The sequence below is a fragment of the Mastomys coucha genome, unplaced genomic scaffold (genome assembly GCF_008632895.1).
Source record: "Mastomys coucha isolate ucsf_1 unplaced genomic scaffold, UCSF_Mcou_1 pScaffold19, whole genome shotgun sequence".
In the NCBI taxonomy this organism is placed as follows: domain Eukaryota; kingdom Metazoa; phylum Chordata; class Mammalia; order Rodentia; family Muridae; genus Mastomys; species Mastomys coucha.
The window spans coordinates 23,905,545-23,916,558 of NW_022196901.1; the positions used below are offsets into that span (position 1 = coordinate 23,905,545).

The 11,014-nt window shown below is 41.3% G+C and overlaps 1 protein-coding gene across 6 annotated transcripts in view; it reads right to left on the bottom strand.

The window, feature by feature from the left end:
* Window positions 1-11,014, bottom strand: part of Lmbr1 (limb development membrane protein 1) — a 155,032-nt gene that overhangs the window by 115,086 nt on the left and 28,932 nt on the right. For all 6 annotated transcript variants that reach the window (XR_004121481.1, XM_031380269.1, XM_031380266.1 and 3 more), the window contains exons 3-4: window positions 10,057-10,096; window positions 3,442-3,581 (exon numbers count right to left, since the gene is read on the bottom strand). Coding sequence is in view for 5 of the 6 variants with exons in the window: in XM_031380269.1 (XP_031236129.1) it covers window positions 3,442-3,581; window positions 10,057-10,096 (180 nt within the window). In the remaining variant the exon portion in view is untranslated. The remainder of the gene's footprint in view (window positions 1-3,441; window positions 3,582-10,056; window positions 10,097-11,014) is intronic.

Consider the following 11,014-nt stretch of genomic DNA (forward strand, 5'->3'; position numbering starts at 1 on the left):
AGGTAAATTGAAATCATGTAACTTTTCTCATCATAATGCAATAAAAGTTTAAAAAAAGAAAAAAGAAAAAAGAAAAGCAAATATATGGGAAAAAAAGAAAATGTGCTACACAATGGAACACTATTCAGCTATTTAAAACAAAAAAATCATAAATTTTGCAGGCAAATAGATGGAACATGGGATAACCAGAAAGACATATATGGTACATACTCACTTATAAGTGGACATTAGCCATAAAGTGCAGGACAACCATGCTATAATCCATAGACCCAAAGTAACTGGGTAATGAGGAGGTCCCAAGGGAAGATGTGTGAATCTCACTTGGGGGAAACTAAGTAGTCATAGGAGATAGATGGAGAAAGGGAACTGAGTAGGAGAGAATGTGAGGAGGAAAATGGAGATGACAATCAGGTATGGAGGGGAAGAGGTCTGGGGTAAGAATGGAAATCAGTATTGGGGTGGGGTTCTCTGGTGACTAGCCGGAGGCCTGGGAGCCTAAGTATACAGGCCTAGCTGAGATTCCTACCAGAGAGGGATATAAAGACTAAAGTGGCCACCTCCTATAGCCAGGTAGGATTTCCAGAAGAGGGAGGGGGATATAAACCCACCAAAAAAACCTTCAATCCAAAATTTGTCTTGCCTACAAGATATAAAGGGATAAAGATGGAGCAGAGGCTGGGCGTACAGCCAACCAATGACTGCCCCAACTTGAGACCCATCCCATGTGAGAAAGCCAACCTGACACTATTAATGATACTCTGCAATGCTTGGAGATAGGAACCTAGTATAACTACCCATGGAGAGGCTTCACCATGCAGCAGATGGAGGCAAATGCAGAAACCCATAGCCAAACATCAGGCAGAGCCTGGGGAGTCTTGTGGAAGAGTAGGGGCTAGAAGTGACTAAGTCAGAGGTATTAAGGACACTACAAGGAGACTCAAAGAGTCAACTAACCTGGGACCATGGAGGCTCATAGAGCCTGGGTTACCAACCAGGGAACATGTAGGAGATAGACCTATACCCTACACATTTGTAGCAAATGTGCTATTTGGACTTCATATGGGTACCCTTACAAGTAGAATGGGGGCTGTCTTGGTCTCTGTTCCCTGCCATTGGATTCCCTTCCCCCTACCTGGATTGTCTGGCTCAACCTCAGTGGAAAAGGATGTGCCTAGTCTTTCTAGGACTAGATGCCCCAGGGTGGGGTAGTACTCAATGGGGGGCTCATTCTCTGAGAAGGCGGGAAGCGGGTATGGAGGGAAGGATTTAGGAGGCTGGGACTGGGAAGAGAGGAGGAAGGGGTTGGTGATCAGGATATAAAATGAATAAAAATAATATGTACTTGTCACTGACTATATTGTTTCATAGACTGTATTCACTATTATAAAACACCTCTTTGCCGGGCAGTGGTGGTACACGCCTTTAATTCCAGCACTTGGGAGGAAAATTTCTGAGATCGAGGCCAGCCTGGTCTAGAGAGTGAGTCCGAACAGCCAAGCTACACAGAGAAACCATCTCAAAGAAATAAAAAATTAAAAAATTAAATAAATAAATAAATAAAACACCTCTTCATTGGGATAAGGGAAATGATTTGTGTCCATACAAATATTTCTCACAGTCAGGTGTCCCAATTTTACTGCCTTTGGTGTTTATAAACAATATATCCAACCTTTCATATGACTATAAAATTATATAAACATAATAAAATTAGCTTGATACTAATAATTCCAGTAAGTAATGATATAATTAACAACACTATCCACAAAAATTAACACTAAGAAAATAGAAATAGTATGGACAGGAAGAGTAATAAGAAAGGTATCTATGTACCCGAGAGCCATAACCCAGTCTAGCAGATACCCATAAAGAACTGTCCTAGAAGAGAACAGTTGAGTACACACTAAACTCATACATGCTAAGTGCCTGCTAAAAGGCAGATATTCTCTATTAGATACATTCCTAAAAGCAAGCCTACAAGGCATGCTACTTAAGAAAGCAGTAACCTGAGACAGACAACAGTGCCTAAATGTGGTAGAAAACAGGTGAGCTCAAGTTACACCTATATCACTTGAAGGGAAAAGATCTTGTGGTCTACATTGTCATGGTTTTTTTTTTTTATGTGTTTATTTGTTTTATTTTTTGGCTTTTGTTTTTTTATTTTGAAACGTGGTCTCTCCGTGTAGTCCTAGATGACCTGAAACTCACAGAAATTTGTATACTTGTCTTTCAGCATAGAGATTAAAAGTATGTACCATCATACCCAACTACCATCATTAATTTTTAAATCACACTAAAATTTAAACTTGACAGTGTGTTTTATTCTATCATGTTTTAAAGTTGCTAAGAAAGCACAATAGCAAATGTAGCCTCTGCTCTGTCAGGTCTTCAATGGAAACTAAAGTCCTCTGATATAATCAGATGAACCAAAAAGTCTTTCCCTAAAACATTTAAGTGAAATAAAATCACAGTAAATCCCCAGGCTAGTAGCTCATATCTATAATCCCACACTCAAAAGGCTGAAGCTGAGAACTGTCATGAGTTCAAAGCCTACAGAGTGAATTACAGGCCAATTAAGGGTATAGTGTGAGATATTATTTTATACCACATCAACATGGCTAACTGACATCACACACACACACAAGTGCAAAACTTACAGTAAGTATAAAAACTGTTTCTTGATTAAGTAAAGAATGACAGCCAATTAGGCATGGTAAGGAAAAGCTGGTTCAAAAGTTGGACTGGTTAGTTTTTTATCAACTTGACACAACCTAGACATATCTGGAAAGAAGGAATCTTAATTAATAAAATTTCTCCATTAAATGGGCAAGTCTGTGGGGAATTTTTTTGATTAGTGATTGACATAGGTGGGCCCAGTCTAATGTAGTCAGTGACACCCCTAAGCAGGTAGTATTCAAGTACATAAGAAAGCAAGCTGAGCAGGCCTTGAGAAGAAAGCCAATCAGCAGAACTCCTCCAAGGCCTCTATATTAGCTCTTGCCTCCAGGGTTCTGCCCTGACTTCCCTCAGTGATGCAGAGACTATGATGTGGAAATATAAGCTGAACTAAACCCTTTCCTCTACAAGCTGCTTTGATCATGGTGTCTTTTTTTTTAATATTTATTTATTATTATATGTAAGTACACTGTAGCTGTTCTCAGACACACCAGGAGAGGGCTTAATGAGAGATCTCATTAAGGATGGTTGTGAGCCACCATGTGGTTTCTGGGATTTGAACTCATAACCTCTGGAAGAGCAGTCGGTGCTCTTAACCACTGAGCCATCTCACCAGCCCCCGATCATGGTGTCTTATCACAGCAAGAAACCCTCACTAAGACAACAGTTTACTGGAAGATGTTACAACTTGTGAAGGAAACTAAGAAAACCCTGTAACTCACACAGCAGGGGAAAAAAAAAAAAACCTCTCAAGTAATGTATACTAACCATGGATCAAGGAGCCATTCAGCCACTGAATATAGTAGTTTTGAGGAAAAGCAAGCAAGATCTCATTGCTGATGATTGAGAAGGGTAAAAGCAAAACAGCACCAGCTGAAACTGCTAGAGTGAAGGTGCTCAGAAACAACCTGCAAAAGAAAAGAGGCATCATTACTGCGGTCTGCAAAGCAGTGAACATGAGAACACCAGCCAGTCTTACACAAGAATCCCATTACAGATACGCAACTGAGGTACAAACAGCATGCAGAAGATCTGTAAAGTGCAATGATGTGAAATCCCTAGAAAGTGGCCCGAAAAGATCCATATACTTAAGAGAGTGCTGCACAGTTTTAATATTTTTCGTTACGATTGGTGGACACACACATGCGTGTGTGTGTGCAGAGAAGCACTAAACAGTACTATAATGCTAATCAGTATTTCAAACACTACTTCAATACTTCTTACATAATACAGCTTCAATATATAAAAAGAACCTTTACTTACTAAGTCAACAAAACAAACTGAAGAAAAGTATTGACAATAACTACAAAGCAGGCTCTCTATTCACACCAAAAAATGCCTACGTATATCAGGAAATATATTATTATATTATTCCAAAATCTACCATCATTCATAACAACCCACATGACAGAGACTACAATCATGAGGGACTTTCACTTCTCACTTACACATTTCTGGAAAGTTTTAAATTCTTTTATAACACACACCTAATTTTGAAAAGGATTTCTTAAAAAGTAAATGACAAGGCAAAAGAAGGAAGATTTCTACTGAGTCCAAGGCCAGCCTGGTCAACATAGTAAAAAAGAAGAGGGGAGGATAAGGAAAGGGAGAGAGAGAGAAAGAAGATATGGGAAGGGAAAGGAAGAAAGAATGAAGAGGAGGAGAGGGGAAGGGAGGAAGAAAAAAAGGCAGGCAGGTAGCAGAGACAGCAGCAGTAATGGCAAAGGAAACTTAATTAGCATTAAAGATAAAACTTGAGTATCAATCATGTTAAAGTTAATATTGAAAGAATGTGAAAATAAATGTAAGAAAAAAATTAAGTCATAGTAAATGTCCTATCATGCATTTAATCAAGTAACCCTGCATTTAATGCCATCCTGTGGCAAACAGCAGAAGTGCATACCTACACAGTCTCTAGTACATTGGAAAGTCCTGGGTTCAGTTAATCAAAAGTCAATTATTTAATGAAAGTCAATGGAATACTCCAAACAAAATTCAGCTCAGACACAAAAGCATCATGAATTGATCCAATAGAATGAAGAGCAGATGTCCTGGAAAAGTATTCACAAGTTGCTCAGCTGGATGGCCAACTCCAGCCCAGAGAGGACTATCACCCTGATTAGCATCACCTCTGCCAATGTCAAAACCAAGGTCAAATCCAAATACTCACCATCCCAAGGCTTGCACAGCAATCCCAACACACTAGTAGGACATTTTTCATCTTACATTCACTCCCCCACCTGCTTCCTAACCCTCAAAAGGATCTTATGAGTTCAGGCCTCTGCCCACAGACTGCTCTCTTAACTCTATGGTGTCCTACAACAGTGCCCAAGGCAAATGTACCTAAATAGCAAGACAGATCTCAAATGCTACTTGCCTGTCATGTGTCCCTCAATTCCTACCTTCTTATTCCTTTCAGTAGAATCAGCTCGTCTTTCCTCTTAGCTCCCTTAATGCTCTGACCACACACCAGGAAACATTATTTCCAAATCCAATACTGGAACCTATGACCTGACAAAAGGAGTTCACTTATAAAACAAAGGGATAAATCAGCAAGTCACAAGTGGCCCAGAAAGTCCAGCGTATATGGTCTTCATTACTATAATGCTGCTTTTCAACAGCTTCTGGAGCCTCCACTCCACACTCTGTTACTGTGATAGACCTACCCAGAGAGCAGAAAACCACTTCTGCTGCCCACAAAGAGCCCCTCAACTGAGAGGAAGGGTCCTTAAAATAAGGCCCTGAGCTGAAAAAGTATAGAGAGACATTGCTAGTACAACCATAAAACACATCTTCTAAAACAGGGTCGTGAAAATATTATCTTTGCAGACGATTGTGCCTTTTGTGACTATGGTAGTAATACAACAAAAATATTTTCTTGATTTATCTGGCACTTGTGACCATCTCCTTAAGGGTATGCAAACTTCACTTGAATGCCAAATGTCACCTATACCTCAAAAAGCCATTATCTCTAGGCCACAGTGTAAAGTAGCTTCCCGGAGTGGTGACAAATGTAGTGAAACCACCTTAAATTACTTCAGCAAACCTGCCACACATTTCCAGGTAGCAAACAAGAAGCAGGACCTCAAATGCTGGATCTTGGGTATTTCCCATGGATAAGCACTTCCTTCCTGAAACTCTCATACCCTTTCTCCAGCATTCCCTCCTTCCTATCTGCACAATGAAATGTTCTGACTATCATCTTAAGTGTTGTGCTTTGAATCTGAAATGTCGCCACATGCTTATGTTTTGAGGACACAGCCACAATCTATGGCAACACTTGAAAATTGCTATGTTTCTATGAAGCACAGACTGGCTGGCAAAAATAGGTCACTAGGTTTCATCTACCTCTGGATCCAGCCTGTATACTTGCTCTATTTTCTGGTCCATCTGCAAGTAACAAAACACTAACATACACTGACAACACTGTGGACTGTGAGACTGTGTACAAATAAACCTTTGCTCCTGGCTGGTATTTTGTCAGTGATGAGAAAAGGAACTGTCACAGTCTTTATCTGGCAAATCAATAAAAAGCATGCTTTGTGAATTCAGTCCTCGAGCACTCACTCTGATCAGAGGTTCTTAACCAGTAGGAGCATCAGAATGCACTACCATCAGGATCACCCACAAGTAACGACCTGAAGGGGCTTCTGCTTGTGCACATAGCACAGACTGATCCAGGGAATCTCTTGGTGATGCTCAGTCACTAAACAGATATTTACGAACACTTGATTCTGAACCAGCACTATACATGGCATGTTTGAAAAGTAAATAAGACATCCTTTTTTCCTTCACAAGGCTTCTGAGCATCACATGATGCTATGAGAGCATCAGACAATAAACAGCAAATATTTACTAGGTAACTACATGATACATTAAAGGTGGTAGGCACTGCAGAAAGTACAATGAGCAAGGAAAACCACAGCGACAATGCTCAGACAGGTCAGACTGAACACAGAACACAACTCCTGACAGACCTGGAGGGCAGGCAAAGGCGACTGAAAGGCCACGGCATAAAGTGAGAGGCTGGTGTCTCCTGATCTACAGAAGGTAGGCTGAATGTGGCGATGAGGAACTCAGTCTTAGACCAGTGTAGTTGGATGTCCACAAGGCAGGAACAACACAAGCTGCAGCTCTGGGATTTTCCCAGCAGGCCACAGATGACTTGGGGTTGCTGACTCTCTACTGATCCTGTCTTCTTGGTCCCAGGTCAAGGCAGTGACTACCAGGATGTTCTACACTTAAGGTACTCTCACTTTCAGTTAGTATTTTATAGGAAGATGAGATTGAAACTACAAGAAAACCCTATTCTTGTCAAATTTCCAATCTATTCATCTACTAGTTTCTATCAGGATAGACTCAAGATTGTCTTACTAAATGCAGTACCTTCAAGCCTATAACAATAATTACTTACTTTGATGTTTAAACTGTCCCCAATTTGGTAAGAAAACTCTTAAAGGACTGCATCCTTTAAAATATTCCAATAATTCTTACTTTCTTTTTTTTTTTTTTTTTTTTTTTTTTTTTTTTTTTTTTTTTTTTTTTTTTTTTTGGTTTTTCGAGACAGGGTTTCTCTGTGTAGCCCTGGCTGTCCTGGGACTCATTCTGTAGACCAGGCTGGCCTCAAATTCAGAAATCTGCCTGCCTCTGCCTCCCAAGTGCTGGGATTAAAGGCATGCGCCACCACCGCCCAGCTAATTCTTCCTTTCTTACACTCTTTCTGTACAAGTAAATACAAAATTAACCTGGGCCTTTCCCTATCCTTCTATTAGTCTTTAAGAATCCTGGTTCGACTTAGTAGAAAATTCTACTTAAACACTGCCTGGGCATTCCATGCTCCTAAGAGAGATCCTCAGGAGATAGACTGTGGTTATTTGAATATGCTTGGCCCAAAGAGTGGCACTATTAGGAGGTGTGCCTTGTTGAAGGAGGTGTGGCTTTGTTGGACAAAGTGTGTCACTGTGGGTGTGGGCTTGAAGACCCTCATCCTAGCTGCCTGGAAGTCAAGTCTTCCCCTTTTTGCCTTTGGAACAAGATATAGAACTCTCAGCTCCTCCTGCACCATGCCTGCCTGGAGGCTGCCATTTTCCTACCTTGATGATAATGGACTGAACCTCTGACCCTATAAGCCAGCCCCAATTAAATGTTGTCCTTCTGAAGGAGCTGAAGGGCCCTTATCTGGCATCAGTGGGAGGGGAGGCCCTTGGTCCTGTGAAGGCTTGATGCCCCAGTGTAGAGGAATGCTAGGGTAGGGAGGCAGGAGTGGTTGGGAGGGGAGCACCCTCATAAAAGCAGGGTAAGGGGGGATGGGATAGGGGGTTTATAGAGGAGAAACCGGGAAAGGGGATAACATTTGAAATGTAAATAAATAAAATATCCAATTAAAAAAAATAAATGTTGTCCTTATAAGAGTTGCCTTGGTCATAGTGTCTGCTTACAGTCATAAGACCCTAACTAAGATAGAAGTTGGTAACAAGAACTGGGGTATTGCTATGATATTCCTGAGAATATTTTTGTTTGGGAAAATGTAGATTTGGGAACTTTGGATTTGGAAAGCAATAAGCAATAGAATGCTTTAAGTGGAGCTTAACGGGCCATCCTAGTAGGAATATGAAAGACTTTGTTGCTGAGAGTTCTGCATCTTGTTCCAAAAGCAAATAGGAAGACTGACTTCCAGGCAGCTAGGACAAGGGTCTTAAAGCCCATGCCCACAGTGACACACTTCCTCCTACATGGCCACACCTACTACAACAAGGCCACACCCTGGGCCAAGCATATTCATACTACTATATAGACAAAGCTGAAGGATGTGCAAACACATGGCCACACTCACTTTACACTGCAGTTCTACTACTGTTAGATGTTCTCAATAACACACCCCAACTGGAAACCAACAACTCAATAGTCATTTTTGTTGGGGTTTTTTCCCCCCACTTAATTTCTGGTTCAACTGACCTTAATCAAGCTTCTCCACCATTACAAGGCACCAATTTCCTCCCATACCGATCCCAGCTCTATACAGATACACATATCTTCTTGTCTGTGTAGCTTCCCATTCTGGACTGAACTGTCCTTACACTCAGACCCCCTCCTTCTCCAACGCAGCTCCCAACACTCCTGGTAGGCCCTCCCTTTGGCTCTATTTACTTGTGGTGACATTGACATTCTCATGGAAACCTTGCCACCCTGCCAGATTCTCTGAAACTGGAATTGGGGTGGTTAGGAGCCACAATGTTGGCTGTGGGAACCAAACCCAGATCCTCTGTGAAAGCAGCCAGTGCTTTTAACTACTAAGTCATCTCTCCTGCCCCAGAATTCACATTTTAGAAAGGAAAATCTAAATAACTTAACTGTTTGCTATTCCATTTGATACATCAAAAATTGAAGTCCATTTCTATTATATCTCCCCTCACAAATAAGGAACCTATAAAGCAATTGAGCAAATATGTCACTCTAACCAGAAAGTCTATCTGCTCACTGTTCAGAGAGTTTGCAAACAACTGAAAGCTTGTGTCTTAGTCAGGGTTTCTATTCCTGCACAAACATCATGACCAAGAAGCAAGTTGGGGAGGAAAGGGTTTATTCAGCTTATACTTCCACACTGCTGTTCATCACCAAAGGAAGTCAGGACTGGAACTCACATAGGGTAGAAACCTGGAGGCAGGAGGACACATGGAAAAATGCTGCTTACTGGCTTACGTCCCATGGCTTGCTCTCTTATAGAACCCAGGACTTCCCAGGGATGGCACCACCCACAATGGGCCCTCCTACTCTTGATCGGTAATTGAGACAATGCCTTACAGCCGGATCTCATGGAGGCATTTCCTCAAGGGAGGCTCCGTTCTCTGTGGTAACTCCAGCCTCTGTCCAGCTGACACAGAACCAGCCAGTACAGTTTGAGTGTTTACCCTCTTTCCCAAGCCATACTCAAACTCTCAACCTTGCTGCTTCTACCTTTAGAATGCTGAGACTACAAACTTGTGCCCTCTGTCCCATATTAGGTCTTACTTAAACAACCGTTCCTCCTTTAAGCCCTGTTCCTAATTAAATCTTCTGAAGATGAAATATGTCATTTGTTTTTAAATAAGCACATAGCAAAGGAAGGGAATATAGTCTCATGTAGCCTAGGCTGGCCTTACTATGTAGCTGAGGCTAGCATTGAACTCCTCATCATCCCACGCTCCCCTTACCATTACCGACACCTGCCACACTCAGCTTGAATAAGCACATTTTAGCAAGAGACAATCAGTTCTGAATTAACCATGTGTACTTATTTATGTGTACTTTTTAGGAATGCGATAAGGATTAGTACATTAGGCAGTTACTTCCTTCAGACTCTAACTTCAAAACTATAACAGAACAATTAAATTTTCAAATACATACGATATCCTGTTGACTACAGCATCCTCATCTTCTTGTTCATCTGCAAAAATATTTATAGTGTTACTATTTTATCTCCAACAAAATGTTTCATGAATTTATCTAAAAATATACCAAAAATACAAAGTTTTAAAAATTTAATTGTTGAATGGAAAAGACTTTCAAAGAGCATTTTGTTGACTTCAACAAAAACCCAACTGTAGATTTCATTATAACACATAGAGTATGTATAACTGAGTTGTAATTTTTTTTTTTTTGAGAAATGCTGTTTAACTGCTTGACACATGTAAATTAAAATTTTACAAATACCTAGTCTCAGGAAAATAAAACTTGCTTCCGGTCTATCTGAGCTAGTGTCCTGAGCAGACCTTGGACGCAAGCTCCGCAGCCTGTCCCACAACACCCAGAAGAAGCTCCACTCCCAGGTGCTCTGACACACCCAGGATCAGAGGTGAGGAGGAACCAACATCTGTCCCAACACTGGGAGTAACTGGGACCAGCAGGACCAGGAACACAGGAACTCTACCAGCCCAGTGACTGGGGTTCCTTCGGGTCTATCTGGGTTGGTCTCCTGAGCAGACCTTGGGCGCAAGCTCCGCAGCCAGTCCCACAACACACAGAGGAAGCCCCACTCCCAGGTGATCTAACAAGCCCAGGATCACAGGATCACAGGATCCCAGAATCACAGAGACAGCTTGACTCTGAGGAGTTCTGACTCAACCAGGATCACAGGAAGGACAGGCTCCAGTCACATTTAGCAAGGGCAGGTAGCACTAGAGATAACCAGATGATGCAGGGCAAGTGTAAGAAAATAAACAACACAAACCAAGGTCACTTGCCATCATCAGAACCCAACACTCCCACCATAGCAAGTCCTGGACGCACCATTACATCGGAAAAGCAAGATTCATATATAAAATCACTTCTCATGGTGATGATACAGGACTTTAAGAAAGACATA